Source organism: Labrus bergylta, chromosome 3, assembly GCF_963930695.1.
Source record: "Labrus bergylta chromosome 3, fLabBer1.1, whole genome shotgun sequence".
In the NCBI taxonomy this organism is placed as follows: domain Eukaryota; kingdom Metazoa; phylum Chordata; class Actinopteri; order Labriformes; family Labridae; genus Labrus; species Labrus bergylta.
In genome coordinates, this window is record NC_089197.1 from 3,157,743 (window position 1) to 3,179,479 (window position 21,737).

Here is a 21,737-nt window from a genome sequence, read left to right on the forward strand (position 1 = left end):
TTTTTAACTCAACTGCAATTTAACGGAAACTAGACTGTTGCAAAGCAACCGGAACATTATATTCTACTGTGTGTGTCCATCATAAGCTGTAAACATAGACATGCTACATCATTGATTACTGTTGATATTATTTTGTTTTGTATTCATACTTTGGAAATATTGTTTATGTAACACTCATGATAATAAAGCTTTCTGAATTGAATTGACTGGCTGTACTCACTCACTATGGTTATTTTATCATTGAATTCACTACATATCTTAGTGATGGAGTCTTTAACATTCTGAAAAATAATTGAGTGTGTTCATATTTATTAGAGAAGTTGATATTAATGTTCATATATTTACAGTCTATGGTTGACACGTTAGATTACATTAGTTCCGCTCCCTACCAGCTGGTGGCGGTAATGCACCAATTCGTAGTTTGTCAACCGCCAATAAAAAAACGAAGAAGAAGAAGAGGTGATCAGCTGATCTCTGCAGAGCAGCGTGAAGCAGCGATGTAAATACTCATGCATGTTCTCTCCTGGATTTATCAGCCTACAAGTAAGAGTCAGCTCTTTATATATGTTTATATTTGAGTTAAAAGAACACGAATAAATCCTCCTACCTGAACTTTAACTGAAGCTGTTTAAAAAAACAGATAAATACTTTATATCTGAGAAGTTAGCCGGCTAAAAGTTGTGGCTAGCTCCCAAACTGAGGAATAACATTTACTTAAATCAATCTAACTACTCCATTTATCTTCAGAGAGATAAATTAAAGTCACAATAAGACCTTTAATGATGTCATAAAGTTGTGTTTTGTTTAAATATCTATATATAAAAATAAATCATACCTTGTTCTTGTTTTTATTTCTTTGTGTGACTCTTTCGTGGCTGTAAATATGATAAAGTTTTATTTTGATAGGTTGCAGGTGAAGACAGAAATGATGTGCATGCAGTCCACAGGCTTTATTGAAGGATCACCTGATTCCTTCTGTTAGAAAACATTTCTAATATAGAAGATGATCTGCTGAACACTTTGAGGAGTTTTTAGTTTAAAGAGGGAAAATACTTGAATTGGTTTCAGTATGAAGTGACAGAGCCTTCATTTGGGAAGGGGGGTGAAATGAGACAGGCTTTAATTTATTATTCAGAGCAAATATGTACTCATGTGTCTCCCCACATGAATGCAAAGCGCTTCCATATAGGAGACAAATCTGTGGGGAGACAAATCTGCAGAGTTTAATAAAAATAATAATAATAATAATATATTAGACCTTTATTGTGCTTTTCTAATAACTCAAAGAACAACAACAGAACAAAACAGTGAAAACAAAACAACAGAGACATAATGTAAGAGAAGGAGGATGAGGACAGAGTGTGTTAGTGGTTGTAGGTCATGGGGGGGGTCTCTGATTGTTTTTGGGGGTGAGTTCCAGAGGGTGGGCGTGGCAATGGAGAAGGCTCTGTCCCCCCAGGACTAATGGGGAGGGGGGGGGGCGAGTCGGGACAGGAGGTTTGGATCAGCAGAGAGTGAGTAGAGGAGCTCAGACAGGTGGGGGGCAGTGGAGGTTATGAAGGATGGGGGTGATGTGGTCTCTGGTGAGGGAGTGTGTGAGAAGCAGTAGTTGCTTTAGTGTTTTGGACGATGAGACTGATGCAGTAGTCTCAATTTCTTTTTTTAAAGATTTATTTTTTGGGCTTTTTGTGCCTTTAATGCAGAGAGAGGACAGTGGATAGAGTCAGAAACCAGAGAGAGAGAGGACAGTGGATAGAGTCAGAAACCAGAGAGAGAGAGAGGACAGTGGATAGAGTCTGAAACCAGAGCGAGAGAGGACAGTGGATAGAGTCAGAAACCAGAGAGAGAGAGGACAGTGGATAGAGTCTGAAACCAGAGGGAGAGAGAGAGCGGGGAATGACATGCAGAAAGGGACCACGGGTGGAAGTGAACCCGGGCCTACCGCTCGAGACGAGAGTCTCAACACATGGGACGCGCGCCCTAACCATTGCACCACCAGCGCGCCCCAGTAGTCTCAGTTTCTTGTAATACCAAGAAAAGATCTCATCATGACGACTCAAAAGAGACTAGAGAGGGTTCATGAAGTTTGAATTGCAGCAGGCAGAGGAGGAAGATCAGAAGGCAGCGACGACGTTATCGATTTGATTCGATTGTGTTTTATTTCCATCTTGGTTTGAGGCATTATGAAGTCTAAGTGTCTTTGAGTTATGGATGGTATTCTCATGAGCTTGTCGACTTCACACAGCATCTGAAGGCTTTAATGTTGATCAGACAGGAAGTGGACTCCGACCTCTTTGATAAAGAGTTATTCCTTCAGGATCAGTTCAGTAGATATGCTATGCTTCACGGTTCTAAAGTCATGGATCAAGGCTACGTGGTGTCTCAAGATACTATCAGGCATTCACCAACACCCTGACGGCAGATTCTGTTCTGTGATCTTTTTCCCACTTTAACCAGAAACCAGGCAGACATTTTCTTTCCAATATGAATGCAGTAAGATTCCTTTAATTTACACCAGAAAGAATATTTGACTGTACAAATTAGATATTGTTATTGGCGGCAGCTGAAGCTCAGTTGGCAGCGTCGACGTCTCTCAATCAGAAGATCAAGGGTTCGATCCCCGGGTCCTGCAGCCACATGTCCCACAGACACATCGGACATGTTGCTGCAGGAGCTGGGGATCGAACCCTGTTCCTTCAACCTAGTTGTGAAAAACAGACTCCCGCCTAATGATTAAAATTGTAAAAACAAAACAGAGGGTGATTATGAGAAGGAAATCAAACAATCTAATAAAAAGAAGAAACAGGGTTTAACTGTGAAACCACCCAAAGATGAACGCCACGGCCTTCGATACCACCTTCACCTGGAAGAAGGGATTATAAGTTATGAATAGTATCTTCTCCTTTCTTACTTTGCAGCCACAGCCTGCTCGCACATTTGATGTCGCTGTCGCCATGGCGTCGACCTCCAGCTTCGCTCCACCAAAACTGTCCGGCTTCATCCTCACCGAGCGGCTGGGCAGCGGCACCTACGCTACGGTCTACAAAGCCTACAGGAAGGTGAGTCGGGGGGGGGGGGGAGGGAGAGACAGCTGACTCCTCGTTTAACCACAGACGTTTTCCACTCCATCAATGTTTCTGCTCGAAATCCAAACAGAACTTTTCTATTAGAGAAGCAGCGATCGGATCAGGGAGGGATAACAACTCAGAGAATGTTTCTTTGTAACTGTGTGTCTGTGTTTAAATCGAGCCGTGTGATTGGATGTATCGTATCTATTGGTCGTCCCTCCTCTGTTTTACAAACCGATCTTTCCCAGAGACGGTTTAATGCTGCTGCTCCTCTGATGGTCCCAGTTTCTGAGTTTGGAAGTATTATTTGAACTTCGGTCTCGTTTTGTCCTCAAAAGTTGAAGTGAAGATCTCTTGCGTCTTCGCAGGGCGACAGTCGGGAGGCGGTGGCGGTGAAGGTGGTCGCGAAGAAAACTCTGAACAAATCGTCGACAGAAAACCTGCTGACGGAGATCGAGATCCTCAAGACGATGCGCCATCCTCACATCGTCCAGTTAAAAGACTTTCAGGTATACAAGTCATATATATATATATACTGTATGTATACATATATATATGACATATGAACAAGTCATCGATAAGAAGGTGGAAACATGAACGGAGACGTTATGATTCATGTTTTATCTCTTCTTTTCTCTCAGTGGGACGCTGAGAACATTTATCTCATCCTGGAGTGGTGTTCTGGTGGAGATCTCTCCAGCTTCATCCGCAGCCGCAGACTCTTACCCGAGAGGGTCGCACGCCGCTTCCTGCAGCAGATGGGTGAGTTTAGTTAAGATCACAACGGGTTAATAAAACAATGCAATAGAATAAATCACCACAGTTCTATTTGCAAACCAGGGGCCCCCAATAGTGTTGCAGTACTCCAAATCGATCTTGGTACCAATACCAGACCACTTTTTGAAGATCTCATCTTTGAATCAAAAGGATTTTGACTCGGTCTCAGACTGGGCGTCTCCGTATTTTAAATCAACACCACCGCTGAAAGGCTATTTTTCCACGTCATTACTGTGATTAGAAGGAAGACGTCTCTTTCTAAAGGAGATCGCTCACCGTCGGTCCTAGTTGGACCATCGGTGAGCGATCGTCGCTCTAGTTTTTGCGGTATGTCCACCTCTGTCGCTGCACGTCGACCCGTCAGTCGGAGCCTGAAGCCACTGAAGAAGGGCCTCGCTCGAAACGTCTGCAGCAATGAAGAAAAGCAGAAATAAGAATTTGGTGTGCTATCCTGAAATACTTTGGATTAAAAGAGGATCGCCATAAGGTGTGTAATAACCCCCCAGTCCATCTAACTGCTCTGTCAGAGATTGGGAACCTTCAATGTAAACAGTCTGCGTTGTGAGCCAATCAGAGTGATTCTTCAAAAGTTTTAATCTCACTGAGTCCTCGCCCTTCCTGCCGTGCATACAGGGAAATAGATTTGAAGAAGTTGTATAATCAACTCTCTTAAACTTAACTTTTTCTCTCTCTCTCTGTGTGCGTGTGTGTGTGTGCGTGTGTGTGTGCATGTGTGCGTGCGTGCACAAACAGCCTGTGCGCTCCAGTTTCTTCATGAGAGAAACATTTCTCACCTGGACCTGAAGCCCCAGAATATTCTGCTCAGCAACTCGGTCCTCAAACTAGCAGGTGATCTCACGTCCACCCTCACAGACGACAAATCAAACGACTGCTACATATGACTCCATCGACTTCACACACACCTCAGAGGAGATAAATCATTGTGTCATTTATAAGGTTGTCGACATTTTGGATACGACTATATTTTTTTTTAAACGTCACACTCTCAGCAGTTTAACACACCTTCAGGGAGAATCTCTTTTAGTAGTAATCATTTATTTCGGTCACAAGTAAAAACAAAAACATTTTGTAGGCTGAAGCTTTAGATTATTACACCTCCCCTCGTTACAAATCTTATTATTTAAGACACTACTAGTTTGGTTACAAATAAAACAAAAACATTTCAGAACAAAATTTGTTCCAAGAATTTCTTTAAAAATGAAACAAACAAAACAAAAAATAATCAAACCGACCTTTTATGTTTGTTAAACACCATTTTTTTTTAAACAGGTTGTCTGACTTCTGCTTTGTTTGGTCTCAGATTTCGGTTTCGCTCAGTACATGTCTCCGTGGGACGAGCAGAGCGCCCTGAGAGGCTCTCCTCTCTACATGGCGCCTGAGATGGTGTGTCGACGTCAGTATGACTCCAGGGTCGACCTGTGGTCGGTGGGAGTCATCCTTTACGGTGAGTGTCGCCTGGCAGCCTTTAAAAGTGAGAAATGTGACATTCATCGGCCTGGTGTTATTAGACCTCTTCAGACCGCCGTTTTACGCCCCTGAGACGTTTGGACTTCAGTCTAAATGTCATGGAGGCGTAATGTGGGGACAAAGGGATCCCCCTCTGTACCGTCTTCAGAGGCGTTACAGAGTCCAGAAGGGATCAGCTGAGCCAGCAGGAGAGAGCAGCGCTGTGTGTGTGTGTGTGTGTGTGTGTGTGTGTGTGTGTGTGTGTGTGTGTGTGTGTGGAGCTCCCGCTGTGTAATGCTTCTGCAATGACAAAACGCCATGTGAATTCACAGACTGGGACGCTAACCTTGTGCCGTCGCAGGATCAATATGAATATACAAAGACGTGGTGACGACTCTTTTGCAGAAGTGGCGTCTGAAAAGGGGCTACTGGTTCATTAAAGAACGACAGCATGCTGCGGATGTACAAACTATTAGCTTATTATTTTGATCACGTTATTTATCAGCATTTGTAGAAGGAGTACATTTGTCTTTATACGTTTGTAATCTGAGATTGAAAGCAGAATAATTCACACAATGGTTATAAATAGAAACGCAGCGTAAGCGTTATAAACATGCATCCACTTTGTCTTTATTCAAAGGAATAAAAACGTTTCTCTGTGATCACTTCAGGTCTTTGTTTTCTTTAATAGTCATTCTAACATCGTTTGTTTGTTTGCGTACAGAGGCTCTGTTTGGGCGAGCTCCCTTCGCATCAAGGTCGTACGCCGAGTTGGAGGAAAAGATTCGGAGTAACCAACCTATCGAGGTGAGTGTTTGATCATCGGCCGTCCTGCTGGTTAATATGAATGACTCAATGCCAACGCTGTAACTCTAGTGAAAGTGCTTCAGGGTCCAAAGGTGACAGAAACATGTTAAATAGCAAGGCTTAGGTTTTCCACTTCAGCAAAAGTCAATGTTATATTTTCTTGTCAAGATACCAGGTTTGTAAACTTCAGAACGGTTCTAGTAAAAATCTAAGAAACCTGTTTCAGCAACTAAAACAGAAGTCCTAGGCATCCATCCATTATCTACACCGTTTCTCCTGTTCGGGGTCACGGTGTCAAGGTTCACTGACGGTACTGCTTAGTATTAGGGGGGAGTTCAGCTTTTAACCACTAGAGGGCCCCCTTTCACACGTTGTTCTAAGGTGCACCGGCAGTAGATAGAGTTGTTCAGCTGAAACAAGAACTTATTATCTCATTAGAATATCTGTAATTATGAATATGTGTGATGTGTTAATGGGATGTTTCAAGTCTTCTTTCAAAATTGTTTTTATTGAGTTTTCTTGGATGCATCTTCACAATGCAATTAGATGGCACAACAAGCACATTAGAACCAAAACATCCATAGTAGGTAGATACAGAAATGAGTGTGAACAACCCCACACTCGAACTGTGAAACAAAAAAAAGTAATAAAAGATAAAATAATAATAAAAGTCCAGAAGAAAGCACAAACACAAGGACAACAAGCATACAGACAATAGACAGGACAAGAGATAAAGAGACACAAACAGACTTACAAGGGGGGTGGGGGGGGGGGGGGGTGATGGGGTGGAGATTCCAGTTGCACAATAATTAGAAAGTTGTCAGTCAAAACATGTTTAATTAATCTGCTGAATACTCATCAGTCTAATTGTAGCCCATTTAATTGCTTCACAAAATTAACAAAACTTTCCCAAGTCCTATGAAAGTTCAACAGAATATCTGATCTTTTCCAATTTAAGATTAGACATAATATTACGGATGAGGTGAGTGTGGGTGGGTGGAGGAGATGTTTCAAGGCTTCAACTGAAAAGTCGTAGTTGTGTCTTTGTCCTGATTTGTCGGCTGAATATAAAACAAACTTGAATCAGCGTGTGGGCAGTAAACGATGTGACGATGGAGGGCTTTTTAATGCTCTGTGTCGAACGTGACGCTGGAGCTCAATGGGCTGCATTAGCGTGCGCACCATTACTCCGGGATTCACAAAGTGTTTAAGGTCATCTTTTGATAAAAAGTGGGAGACTAGAAAAGGTCTCCGGCAAACAATCTGCTCTCCTTTTTCCCCCTGCGTCGTCCTGTGGATCGAGTGGAACATAATAAGGTCGTGTTTTTGTGCATTAGCTCCCTCCCGGGGCCAGGGTTTCCAAGGACTGCAGAGACCTTCTGCTGCGGCTGCTCGACAGAAACCCAGACGCCCGGATCACCTTTGCAGAGTTCTTCGCCCACCCCTTTGTGGATCTGGAGCACATGCCGAGCGCAGAGAGCATAGTGAAAGCGGTGAGCGGATATAAAAAGAGAGAGAGTGGCATGTGTGTCTGTTGCTGCACAGAACCATGAATAACGTGTGATTGACTGAGCAAATGTACGCATGTGTGTGTGTGTGTGTGAGAGTGAGTGTGAGTTAACGCCTGCTCGCTATGTGCCGTCACACATGACTCTGCGATGTGTTTTGCACCTCAGTGATGCCACTTCCTGTTTCCTCTCTTCAGAAGGAGCTGGTCCTGCAGGCCGTGCAGAAGGACCAGGAGGGGGAGAAGTCGGCCGCTCTCTCTCTGTACTGCAGTGCCCTCGAGCACTTTGTCCCCGCTGTTCACTGTAAGAGCAAACGACCACACTCACATCCCCTCTGTGGCTTCAGTCTTTACTGGTTTTACTTACTGGTTTTACTATTTTTATCTGCTTACTGTCCTTTTATTTATGCTCGTATCTCGTATCTTAACTCCTCTTATCTTTTAACTTGGTAATTTCTTATCTTACTTACTTTGTCTATTTATGTTTTATATTTACATATACTTTTTATTATTATTAATATTATTGTTTTTTTCTGTTTTGATCATTTATTCACTTTCTATTTCTTTTCCTGCTCTTACCTTCTTATTGCTGTTATCTTTTGATTTGCTTTGAGCTCTTTTAGTTTCTTACATCTTTTTAAATCTTTGGTCCTCTTGGTCTCAGCTCGTGTTGTTGGGTTCTTATAATGGTTCTTATGATGGTTCTTGTGATGGTTCTTCTGATGGTTCTTATAATGGTTCTTATGATGGTTCTTGTGATGGTTCTTATGATGGTTCTTGTGATGGTTCTTATGATGGTTCTTGTGATGGTTCTTCTGATGGTTCTTATAATGGTTCTTATGATGGTTCTTGTGATGGTTCTTCTGATGGTTCTTGTGATGGTTCTTATAATGGTTCTTGTGATGGTTCTTGTGATGGTTCTTATGATGGTTCTTGTGATGGTTCTTATAATGGTTCTTATGATGGTTCTTGTGATGGTTCTTGTGATGGTTCTTGTGATGGTTCTTGTGATGGTTCTTGTGATGGTTCTTATGATGGTTCTTGTGATGGTTCTTGTGATGGTTCTTGTGATGGTTCTTATGATGGTTCTTGTGATGGTTCTTATGATGGTTCTTGTGATGGTTCTTATGATGGTTCTTATGATGGTTCTTATGATGGTTCTTGTGATGGTTCTTATGATGGTTCTTATGATGGTTCTTGTGATGGTCTGGTTCTATATGTCTGTTGGGTATCGTGCACTTTGGGTTCTTTTCTTTTCTGTTGAACTTTATTTAATTTTTTTTAGTATTTTACATTTGTTATGTTCTTGTTGTTGTTTATGTTCTTCTGTGTTTGCTTTAGTTTGTTCTTGTTTTTGCTGTTTGTCAAAGCACTTTTTAAACCTGTGTTTTTAAAAGGTGCTATAGAAATAAAGTTATAATTTTTATTATTATTAGTCGCCCAACGATGCACCGCCTTTCTTCCTCTATGAAAAACCACCAAAATCAAAACTTGTCTCCTCTCCTCGCTCCACAGACGAGACGGACCGACAACGTAAAGATGCCCTCAGGCAGAAGGTAAGCCTTAATGCGCTCCCCGCCTTCACATTTGGATTCCTTTCCTTTTTTTCAGTCTGTCTCCTCCCCCCTCCCATTATTACACTCCAGTGGCTTTCACTGGGAATGAATTCTCCTCTATTAATACCATATGGAGAGGATGTAGAGCATATGGTACGGTTGACATGATTAAGTTGAGTCAATGTAAGAGGACTCCCCCCGCAGGTCAGCCAGTACGCGTCCAGAGCCGAGGAGCTGAAAGCCCTGGTGGCCTCCGACAACAGACTGAGCTTTGAGGAGGCGCGGACCTCCAGAGATGTCCTGCGAGGTAATGAACACTGCTTGGTTGCGGGGGGCAGAGCGGCCTGTATGTCGGCTTTAGCATCGTGTGAGAAGGAGCTGCATGAGAAGGAGTCAGAGTTGAATGTTCAAACACTTGATTTCAGTGTTTTTAATCGAACCTAATGAGGGATGGGGATCAAAATCCAATTCCATTCAGGACCCGATAATCAACAAATTTTGAGCTTACTGATACTTCGAGTCTCATTCACACTCTGATGGCAGAGGCTGCTTTGTAAAGTCTCCATCAGTATCAACTAGTCCATTCACGCGCCGCTGAGGAAGCAGCGGGAGCAATTCAGGGTTAAGTGTCTCACCAGAAAATAAATAGTAATCCAGTTGAAATCAAGCGGCAACCTCCGGTGGTGGAAGTGCAAAATCCTGCCGTTCCTCCAGTGTCCACTAGAGGCTGGCTGCAGAAGCACATGAAGTCACATACACACCCATTCAGAAAAAGCAGAAATGAATATGTTTACAGCCTGGTTCAAAAAACCAAATAGGTGTGATTAGCTCATGTCTGGATGGACACACACTGTACGGGGGGTGAATGTTTTGATGACTCATCAGTTTTGATTTGATGAAGGATAAGAGTTATTCACAATAAGGCGTGTAGCTGACCTGATTGACAGGTGGGCGCGGTGTAACGGTTTGTCAGGAGGTTTAAAACCCGCCTCAGCTCCAGCTCTCAGCCTGTCGTTAGGTTGACTGAAAGTTAGACTGAGACAGCATTTCCAGCATAGAGACCGCCATCGATGGGACTCCAGCGCCCCCTGCAGGAACAGACGGGTGACGCCACTCAGGCTTTAAATATTCATATTTACAGTTTATGGCTGAAATCTTTGTTGAAATTTTCCGAATAAAAGCTAGTTAGTGGATGAAAGTTTACATGATGTGTTCAGAGTCGGCTCAGTAAAAGGACAAATTTGTTTAAATGAGAAACGTTTCTTTCTCTGCGGAGTCTGTCGCCTGTTATTCTTCGTCTCATCTTTCCACCAAAAGAGAAAAGAAATGTATCGACCTTCATCGCTCAGGAGTCTCGATGATGGTATCAATACCAATAAAAATGAAAAATACCAAGCACATGACCCCCATCCCTAATCAGAAGTATAATCCTGTATCAACATACATCTAAAGAAATGGAGAACTTCTGTGTATGTTTAATCCGTTTTCCTGCGTCTCAATTGTCTCTTCCCCCGGCCAGAGGTCAGAGGTCAGGTTTGGGTGTCTTAATGGGTTTGGTGTTTTGCTTCAGGGAACTTTTTCCTCCATCACCCCGCTGCCTTTAAATAAATATTATGAAATCCTGAGAATCTCAAAGTCCAGGATATAGGAGTGTTTCGTTTGTATAGGAGACTGATGTTGCATGTTTTCCAGAGTGATGCATTAATGGTGCAATAAGACTCGCAGTCTGTGTTAAAGAAGTGTTTTTCTTTTTATAGAAATGTCTCGAGACCAACCCCGGCTGCTGGCTGCTCTGGAGATGGCCTTCACTGCCATCGTTAAGGTTAGGACAAATGATGCCACCACATTCAGAGACACACACACACACACACACACACACACACACACACACACACACACACACACACAGAGGCAGAGTGAGGGAGAAGGAACACGAGAGTCCAAGAAAACAAACAAGCAGGGTACAAACTGAACCCCCTTTCACAGCTCGCTCTCCAAAACACCTCTGTTTAAGGCAGGGTTGGTCATTTTCAAAAACTAGCATGATTTTGAAAGTAGCATTCCCTCAGTGCTCCGTCTGCACCCCCTTCCCTTTATACTCCCTCTAAAGCCACGCCCCCTCACTTACATGCACGAGCGCCGTCCCTCCAGAAGTGGACCTCAGCTCATCTCTTACATTGTGTAGAAACTCCGTCGTCTCATGTCTCATTCAGCGGTCAGTAAACTCTCAGTATAAACTCCTAAAGTCATCGGTGACGAACTTTGAGTGTGAGCTAGAGCGTCAAGAGGTAGAGAGCGAGCAGGGAGACAAGGAGGCGTCTGATTGGTTCATCAGATTGGTACCTCGTGGCAGACATTGGTCAAAGTTTTTACAGGCTAACAAACTGATACAGATGATGGATTTTCTTTGTTCCTTTTTCAGAGAACATGAGTTATTAGTTTCTGTCAGGACCTAAAGACAACTTCAACCAGAATCTTAAAAGTGGATATGTGTTTGTGTTTTTACATGACTTGAACAATCACAGATTTAAAGGGTCCTTCAGTGCGAGCAGAGTAAAACAGCTTTAATATACGTGTTCATGTTTCTTCATTATTGGACGTACAGAAATGTTTAATGTAATTCTCTAACTTGCTTTAAAGGAGGAGAGTGGAGCGGACGATCAGGAGGCCCTGGATGTTTACCAACAGTGCTTAGGAGAGCTTCTGCTGGCGCTCGCAGGTAAACAAACCTCTTTATTCACACACAGAATTGCTTTTCACCTTACCGCTGGTTCCCCCTTTAATGTTGAAGAGACACTCAAAGGTCTGAGAATCTGTGAATCAAACTGGAGGGAAATATTTAAAATATGTAATTTTGGGCCTTTAGTTTAGAGATGGGACGTTGGATAGAGAGAGAAATCGGGGAGAGAGAGAGAGTGTAGGGAATGACATACGCGCGCTTCAGGTCAGATTTGATTTATTGTTTTGATAGAGAGTCCCCTGGTGGTGGCGCTGTTCCTTTCCCTGTTCCTGATTGTAACGTCAATACGTCACCACCGCTGCACCACAGCACGTTGAGCCGAGGCAGAGACGGAGAACACAAGTCCTTCATGTGACGCGATGGAACACGATGTTGAAGAAAAACCTGTTTCTGGCAGCTTTATTTCAAACAGACTCTCGTTCCTCTAAGTTTGTCCCCTGATGTGAGATTCAGCACATACTATGTAACAACCATTATCAGACATGTTACCTTCAGGATGCTCTTGGGGCGCACTCATAGTTGGCTCGGTTGCTCCGCATTGTAATGCAGCACATCGCCCCCCTTGCCCCTCCATTCCCCCTGCTGGCCTGCACTCACACTGCTTCAGGACAAACCGGGCCTGAACACGGTTACCTCTGTTCATAACGTCATAATACAACACATGCATGGCTTTACTTGATCAAGAAGCATGTTCAGTTCACACGACAGACGGACTCAAAAAGACAAGGGACTGGGGCGCAGTTGTTAGTGCGTGCGCCCCATGTATGGAGGCTGTGGTCCTCCAAGCAGGGGGCTCAGGTTCAAATCCAGTTTTTCCCGCATGTCATTCCCCTCTCTCTCTCTCTCTCTCTCTCTCTCTCTCTCTCTCTGATTTCCGACTCTATCCACTGTCCTGTCTCTCCATTAAAGACACAAAAGCACAAAAATAAATCTTTAAAAAGAAAAAAAAGAGGTGAAGCCTGAGAGGAACATCATTTTGGACTTCACAAACGTCCAACGAGTGGCTCAGAGAGGAGAAGAGTTTCTGTATGAACCTGTAACTCTGAATGAATAATGAATATCTGACACAGGGCGGGAAGTAGCTCGACAAAGAAAACGATACGATAGAGAGAGAGAGAGAGAGAGAGAGATAAAAGATGTAGAGACACGTTAAGAGGGGACTGAACTGAACTCAGAGAGCCTTAAAGAGATTTGAAAATAAGTGGGAGGAAGTGATTTAGAAAGAGTGAAAGACAAACTGAGAGAGCGACGCTTTCGGCCTTGAGAGAGAGAGAGGGAGAGAGAGAGAGACAGACGTAGGGACGAGCAGCAGAAGAGACTCTAGCGGCGACGCTCTCTGCCGCCTGGCGTCCATTAGTCCCCCGGCTCGTGAGCTCATCTGGAGGATCGGCCCTAATGGAAGGAGGTGGGACGGAGTGATCCAGATGTGGCTTTGAGTCGGGGATCAGACCCGGTGCCAGCGCCCTGTGTGTGGTACGAGAGCCCTGACATCTGTTTCCTATTCAGACAGCTCGCTTTATTTGTTTGTGTTATTGCACACTGGAAACAAATAAAAACTATTATCTCTCTTATAAACAAGAGCTTCAATCTCCAGCTGCTGATGGTTATGTGTTGAACCAGTTTAAAGGTTAAAGCTCCGATGATGATTTTCTGATTTGTTGGGTTGACGGTTTGAAAGTCGTCACAGAGTGAAGCGAAAGAAACGGACAACTTTTCACTTTTGCCCCCCCCCCCCCCCCGACACGACCTCAGAATATGTGTGCCTTCTTCTCCATGCAGTTTTAAAAACACGTTTCTTACACCAGCTTTAATCCATCCAAGAGGAATCATTTCTATTTTGCATATTTTGGTATTTTTTGTCCAACATCAAGACAGATTTTAGACGTGACAATAAATTGATAATATTATTTTTCACACACTTCCTCGTGCACATTTCAAATCTTTGAAATCTTCCTGAGTCGCTTATTTATACGTCGCCCTCACAGTCAGAAGTTTCCCTGTTGAATGAAGGGGGGGAGGGGGGGGCCTTGTTCACACCTGCACAAAACTTCAGAAAATCTCGATTTATAACTATTGATTCTGCAGAAAGTCAGAGTGAGCTGATGTGAGAACGCAGCAGGATATAATCAGGAGAATTCACCTGGAGCCAGTGGGAGGGGCCAGTGGGAGGGGCCAGTGGGAGGGGCCAGTGGGAGGGGGTGGTGACCTTTATTCCCTTTGATTGCTGCACGACCATAGACTGTCTGCACGCCACCTCTACCATCTCCGTGCTCTAATCAACCTGCTGCTGCATGTTTCCTGTTCTCCAGGATGTTCTTCTCCACTCTTTAGTTCACATTGAGATTCTCTTCAACTACACGCAGCATTGATACAAAGACACATATTCTCATTATAGAGTCATATAGAGGACTCGGCCGCTTCATCTGCAATTTCTATGTTTTCTTTTTAACGTCATGTCTTTCCTTAGGAGACCCCCCCCCCCCCCCCCCTTCCTGTCTGACAGGGATAGGTTCATATGCGAACAACCAGATCAGGAGAATATCTGGAGCAGTCCTCCTGAAAGTGAATATGTGAAAAAAAAGGAAGCTATAAAAATCCATGATGGCGGACGTAATTCATTACATGCACGATGAAGGCCCCAGTCCTGCTCCGGCCCCATAATATAAACGTTATCACCGCTGCTTTCTTAGTTTGGAAATTTGGAAACGTCCTCACCTGCAGCTCACTCTGAAACTTTCTGGGACTTTTCATGAGTTTTGTGTTTGTTTGAAACCACCAAAAGAAAGACAGAGGAGTCCAGTTAGGCCACTTGTATTCTGAGCATTTCTTTTTTTCAATTGTTTTCAATGATTAGAGAGCGTTTGCAGTTGAAAGCGGCGTCTTTTTCCTAGCGCTCTGCCTTCTTTGTGCGTCCGCTCGAGTTGAAAATCTTTTAACTTTTCAGAAAGGCGCTGTTGATGTCACCGCCGCTCTTTTCCAAATGTTTGATATTCCCCCTACAGATCATGTCATGTACCCACATCCTCTTTGCTGCCGTAATAACAGCGGCCGTTGTCAACAGGCCGTTGTCATAGAGACGCTTTTCTTCTCAGCGCACACACGCTTCATGCAAGCGTTAAAGCTAGCGTTTTTCTCCTTGGTTAAAAAAATGCTAGATGGACACGGGGCCTCAGTGTGACATCAGTGACCGACAGGGTTGAACAACAATCAGACAACACCGCAAAAAAGCGGCAAGAAACCATTTATTTAAACATTACAGCACAGTTAATATGTTAATATCTTGAATACATATTTTGTTAATTTCAGGTTTTCATTTGACTCAAAGTGCGGATCATTTCAGATGAATAGTCTCACAAATATTGCTCGAGGCTTCGTCAGCTTAAACGTCCTTCAGAGGTTTTTTTTTTCCTTCCTTACATCAGTCAGAAAGTTGAATCATTACTTCTACTTTTACCCGTCTTTCTTTTATCGATCTAAACATCTGTGTTGTTATGAGTGAGAAATGCATGAACCTCTGCCACCTTTGATCAACATGATGTACTGGTACTCTCTCTCTCTCTCTCTCTCTCTCTCTCTCTCTCTCTCTCTCTCTCTCTCTCTCTCTCTCTCTCTCTCTCTCTCTCTCTCTCTCTCTCTCTCTGGTGTCAGGCAGCCACGTTGTGTGGGCACAGTAAAACCACCGGGGGGGGGGGGGGGCTGTGGGGAGAAAACATTGGTCCTTTTGTTTAGCTAAGAGCGCTTTGTTGCACAGCTTCCCAACGTGCTCTCCTTCTCCTCGCTCTCTCTCTCTCCCTCTCTCTCTCTGTCGCTCTCCCCCTCCGGACTGTGAACACACTGGCCTACATTAGAACCATTTCCACCCTTGAGACTCCAGTCTGCACGCTAGCGAAACCCAATCTTGTAGCTTGACCTCTTCCTGAACAAACACAGTGATTACTGAGTGGACTCCTCTCCTCCCTTCCTCTCCTCATTATTTTGTCTCTCTCTCTCTCTGTGTCCTTTTTTTGTGTTTTTCTCTCCTCATGTCGAGCCAGCTGAGCCGCAGGGCCGCAGGAGAGAGCTGCTCCACAGCGAGGTGAGTGGGGTGAGGAGGGGGCTTCTCGTTAAGTGAACTATCCGTCTACCTGTTAAGGACCCCTCGGCTGATCACTGAACGCAGCGGATGCTTCATCACGTCGCCTCAGCCTTTTATCCAGCGGTCACATGTACATGTTTGTTCTTATAGAAGCCAAATAATGTAATCCATCATCTTTATTACTGTTACACACACACACACACACACACACACAGATCACTGCCTGCTTTATAATTGGATACTTAAAGCGACAGTGAACCTCAGGATGAATATTTGTATAAGTCAGAGAATTATCAGCCAAATCTTAAAGGGGATATATTCTGAAAAATCCACCTCTACAGTGTTTTTGAACATAGATTTGTGTAACCTGAGTGTCTACCGCCCCACAAAATGTGAAATAAACCCATCCAGTCCTTTGTTTGTGGTCTGCATAAGTCTTACAACACAGAGAAAAATGCTCCGTTCATTCATCCGACCGATATTGAAGTAATTCACGTATCAGATATCGGACTGATCCACGTCACTGAGCAAGAAACGATGGTCGGGCGATTTAAACATTCTCAGCTCGCACAGTCTCACTTTGAAGACACTCAGACTGAACTGTAAAGAAGTGTCTCCATGACGACGTTCAGACGAGATGGAACAGCTCCTTCTTAATGATTATCTGTTGTTGCTGCTTCCTGTTTGTATGTGAAGCCAGAACAATACAGTTGTGCCTCAATACCAAGCTGCAACTTCTGATGTTGAAAAATGAAGCCGATGCAGAAGTGCAAAATCCTGCAGTTCCTCAAGTGTCCACTAGAGGCTGGCTGCAGAAGCACAGGAAGTCACATACACACCCATTCTATAAAGCATAGACTAACATGTTTACAGCCTGCTTCACAAAAAATACAGGTCTGATTAGCTCAACTAAAGGCACTACAGCCTTACACATACGACCAACAACAACAACACTATTAGTTATGATATACAAATATCTGAATCAGTATCTGTACATGTATCGGAATAGGAACTGAAAAAAAATTGATCGGTGCATTTCTAGTTTCATTCCGTGCTCGGAGATCGTAGCGTCCTCGTGCAGACAGTCGTGTCATCACCTCCTCTGACTCACTCGACGGGAAGTCGAGTGGGTCTCACTCAAGCCCCCTCCAGACTTCAGGCACTGAAAACAATCCTGGGTTAAAAATTTGACTGTTTGGATTCAAACTTTCAGCTCACCATGAAAACTTCTGCACGTGTTCAGGAGCTCTGTGCAGGTGTAAAAAGCATCAGTATGACATTCAGTCTGTTGCATCTCTTTCTAAAAACTTGAATACTCTGACATAAATTTAAAAATAGATTGATCAACAGACGGATGTGTTCAGCAACATATCAAACCCAAACATACTCTAACAAGTCTCACATTTTGATGGTCCAATAAATGTGCTGGCTAAAACTTTCAGCCACAATTCCCTCCATGATACCAACCCAACTAAGCAAAGGACTCATGCATGTCGGCCATTAATGCCCCCCGTTTGTTTTTGTGTGCATCGTTCAGCCCCGACAACACACAGACAATATTTCACTGACAAATCCCTAAAGGCAGTCGGAGGCTCGAGTGGGCCTCATAGACCTCCCTATTTGAAGTTTTATGGAGCTTGTCTTAAGTAAATTCAGATGCGGGTGTAATAATCTAACACAGGATTAGAGGGGCGGGGGGCGTGGGCGGGGGGATCAATCTAAAGCATGTGTGTATGTGAGAACCTAAAAGAGCCTATGAACATATGCTTCCATGACTGGCCTCCATGTGTATTCATATCTGCTGCGTTGCACACTTTAAGCCTACCAGAGCTGCAGCTCCATTTCCTGTCCCCCTCGTTGTTGAACCACCGCCTTTATCTCGCCCGTGTGTGTGTTGATGTAGAGACGGGACATGATGTCAGGATATGATACCACCAGTTTTAAAACGATCAAATATCCATTGATGACTGATGGCATCAAAAAAAAAAAAAAAAAAAAAAAGTTAAGATCTTCAGCCGTATTTTGAACCAAAAGCACGCGGACGAGAGAGCGCTGTCTGAAATCGCAACGCTATATTGGCAGCGTTTAACGTATTTGTAGACGGTGTGCAGCAGTTTGCATGCAGCTTTTGGTTGTTTAAACCAAGAAATGACCCGGTATACATTTTTTTATTTCCTGTATCGATATCATTTGATTTTTACTGGAACCGTTTCGAAGTTTGAAATCCTTGTACGATTACAAACCCTGACTAAAAATGTACACATACTCAGTGTGCTTCGCCTCCGATGTTTGCTGACACTCTAGTCGATGTTCCTGTTTCCACAGCAAGCGCCGCGGTCCATCACTGGGGCGGTACAGCAGCTCCACTACACTCTGCTCTGAGTCTATTATCGATGGAGCTCACTGCAAACACGCGTCTAGTTGGACTTCATGAAACGACCCGGACAGCAAGTCGGACAAGGAAACGCACAGTGCATCCAGTCAATTTCAAAATAAAACACAATATACGGACTCCTGATCGTATTTTCCATCACTTCATCAACATGACGTCAAAACAGGAAACGAATGAAGAACAAATCATCCTCGAGACAAAGCAACATGTTTGCACCTTTTTCTCTTTATCCCACGTGATCTTGTAGTTCTCCTGTGATGTGTGAACAGCTGCTCATGGCTGTCCAGTGGAGCAGGAAGCGCGCCAGTATGTGGAAATCGGCGGCAGTCTGTACCTTTTAAACTGGAAGTTCTCAGTGTGTCCTGAAGCATCCTCACACATGTGGATTTGATCCTTTTGGTGATTAAAGGGATTGTGATTAAAGTGCTGTGGTCAGAATAATGAACTCCCAACAGATCGCTGTTTGAAAAAGCATGAATGGAAGTCATCACTTTAGATCTCCTGTGATTACGCACCCTCAGATGTTGATGAAGTAATAACCACGAGTTGTTGATTAATACTGCTACAAACATGGGACACAAAACTCCTGAAGTTTACCAAAACTTGTGGGTCAACGACACATTTTTCACCCTGACGTTTTCCTGCCAGCCCCCGTACTTACGTTTCTGCGAGATGTTGGGGTGAGCCGAGTTATCTGGAGTGCGTTTATGAAATTGGCTTTAAAGGCTTTCTATGTGATTTTTCACACTTAAATGTAGAAATCAAGTATATTCTCTGAAAATAACTCTTGTGAGTCATGACTGTCTACAATGGGTGTAACACCCGAGTGATTTTTTCAGAGTCCTATCTTCAGTTTGTTTACATCGTCGGGACGGCCGGCTGACTCCTCCCCTCGTGTATAAAAGTTGTTTAGTTGAGGGACTAGAGAAAAGAAGAATAACATACTGTACTCACTGCTTAACTGTGTTTCTAGATCACGCTCATTTCAGGTAAATTTACATGCAGTGTGAAGATACCAGCATAATAAAGATCGCTAGCATTAGCATGCTAACACAACAATGCAGCGTGAGTTGTTTTGGTTTCATGCTGGTGCTCAAGGGCGACATCTGCTGGATCAAAAAATCGCATATAAAGCCTTTAATAAAGTACGAGGAGCAGCCGAGAACTGTAACGGTCATCAGAGCAAAGAGCGCCTTAAAGCAAACGATGACAGCAGTTAGCAAGCAGCACATGCACACCATCTGAAGTGTTGTCATAAACAACACAAAGAGGAAGAAGAAGTGCACAGCTGATCGCTTTCATCTGATTTTTCCAAAGCGTTTGTTTCTCCCACACATCTAAAGGTTACCCTGGTTCCAGTTTATCCTTCCTCCCGTCTGGTGAGCGAGTGTTTTTATAGGATCAGTCGTTAAGGACTCGTCTTCACTCCGGAGGGTCTGAAAGAGATATTTCATCAAGCTGAGTGTTTAGGTTCTGGGTTCTGTGTATGAGTTACTTTGTTTAAACTATCTTTCTTTGTATTCGACCTCAAACTAATTGGACTCATTAAAACCTCATACAAGTGAAGTTTTATTTAAGATTATTACAAGATGAGATTTAGCTGAATTTACCACAGACGCTTAATAATAGTGGATGAAGATGGGGTGCTGCAGCCATTGGTTCCTGCATGGCGCTCTGGGAGCCTGTTGATGGCGGTCTCCATGCTGGAAATGCTCTCACCCTAACTTTCAGTCAACCTGACGACAGGCTGAGAGCTGGAGCTGAGGCGGGTTTTAAGCCTCTTGACAAACCGTTACATCGTGCCCGCCTGTCGATCATGTCAGCTACATGCCTAACTATGGATAACACGTATCGTTCTTAAAATCAAAACAGATGTGTAACCCGTACAGTGCCGATCCACACATGAGTTAATTAGACCTGTATCTTCTTTGTGAACCAGGCTGTGAACATGTTAATTTCTGCTTTTTAGAATGGGTGTGTATGTGACTTCCTGTGCTTCTGCACTCAGCCTCTAGTGGACACTCGAGGAACTGCAGGATTTTGCACTTCTGCGTCAACTTCATTTTTCAGCACCAGAGGTTGCTTCTTGGTATTTAGGCACAGTGATGCTTTGAGCTCTGGATGCTAAGATTAGCTTAGCATAATAGCATGCGCCCATGTAATAACTGTCACATAGTTCTGGACACAAAGCGCTAATCCTAAAATGGTCGACCTGCTGGTGGCGCTTCAATAAATGTTGTTCACTGGGAACCATTCATGTCTGTACATCATGCAGGTCATTTATTACTCGACTCAAGTGCTCGATCAACATTTCCCTTCATGCTACAAACGTGGCTTTAGAGTAGCGTTAGTAGCATTTTTCGTTGCAGCTCGTAAACACAACGTTCAAACTGGGCCCCTCCTCCTGAACTCATCGCCACCAGAAGAGCACGCCCACTGCAGGGTTAGCGTGTACGTTTTCTGCTTGCAGCTAGTACTCAAGCCACCTGAGAATATCACATTTTTTGTAATGGTAGCATGCTAGCATAAGCTAACCGTGGCTTAGCAAAAAGGGTTACACGTTTAAATAAAGAAATATACTAAAATATACTAAATATACAAGCAAATTACTGTGAAAATAGCTGAAAAACAAAACCAAGACACCTAGAGGAAAAGAGAAATATATGAAAGTGTGATCAAGTTATTGTGTTTCAAAGTATGACCACATTGGATTCTAATCTTTGATCTTTTTTTCTAGATTCAAAGCCTCATGTCCAGAGCCGAATACCTCAAAAAGCACATCAAGGTACGCACGCATTCCTCCAAACATTTACCTGACAGACGAGAACACAGAAGTTAATTATAAATATAAGATAAGCTTCTTTGAAAACCCCTTTCTACATCCAAGTCCTCATACCTGTACTGTCCACATTTTCCTTTTGTTCCGTACGAGTTGTGGTCGCTGACAGGGTCTGTGTTTATTTTTCAGATGCGGGAGACTCAAAGGGACGCGTCTCTGGATCGAGAGCCTCTTGCAGACTCCGTCAAAAGCTGTGAGTTTCCCTTCTGTGTTGTAAAAAAAAATGCTTTTCTGCTCAAGAGAGTGTGCTTTCAGGGAGCGCCGGTGGCCTAATGGTTAGTGTGCACGCGCCATGTACAGAGGCTATAGAGAACAAACCATATGACGTATTTTTGTAGGCCAACCCGGAAGTAGCATCGCCATGGGGGTCTAACCATGTTGATGTTTGAAGCGTTAATGCGGCCGACAGAAGTAAAAAGCTAACGTTACGCTACAAGCTAACTACACCACGGTGGGATGATTGTGACGTCACTAGCGTTATGCTTCAGACGATCTCCGATAAACTAATC

At 43.6% G+C, this 21,737-nt stretch overlaps 1 protein-coding gene across 1 annotated transcript in view; it reads left to right on the plus strand.

Moving 5' to 3' along the window:
* Positions 1-436: 436 nt before the first annotated feature.
* ulk3 (unc-51 like kinase 3) overlaps positions 437-21,737 on the plus strand; it is a 24,881-nt gene continuing 3,580 nt past the window's right edge. The window contains exons 1-16 of the mRNA XM_020654592.3: positions 437-543; positions 2,919-3,059; positions 3,437-3,577; positions 3,710-3,830; positions 4,599-4,694; positions 5,167-5,310; positions 6,037-6,119; positions 7,457-7,612; positions 7,825-7,930; positions 9,142-9,182; positions 9,387-9,489; positions 10,940-11,004; positions 11,823-11,901; positions 15,957-15,997; positions 21,127-21,174; positions 21,358-21,421. Of these exons, the coding sequence (XP_020510248.2) occupies positions 514-543; positions 2,919-3,059; positions 3,437-3,577; positions 3,710-3,830; positions 4,599-4,694; positions 5,167-5,310; positions 6,037-6,119; positions 7,457-7,612; positions 7,825-7,930; positions 9,142-9,182; positions 9,387-9,489; positions 10,940-11,004; positions 11,823-11,901; positions 15,957-15,997; positions 21,127-21,174; positions 21,358-21,421 (1,459 nt within the window). The 5' untranslated portion in view covers positions 437-513. The remainder of the gene's footprint in view (positions 544-2,918; positions 3,060-3,436; positions 3,578-3,709; positions 3,831-4,598; positions 4,695-5,166; positions 5,311-6,036; positions 6,120-7,456; positions 7,613-7,824; positions 7,931-9,141; positions 9,183-9,386; positions 9,490-10,939; positions 11,005-11,822; positions 11,902-15,956; positions 15,998-21,126; positions 21,175-21,357; positions 21,422-21,737) is intronic.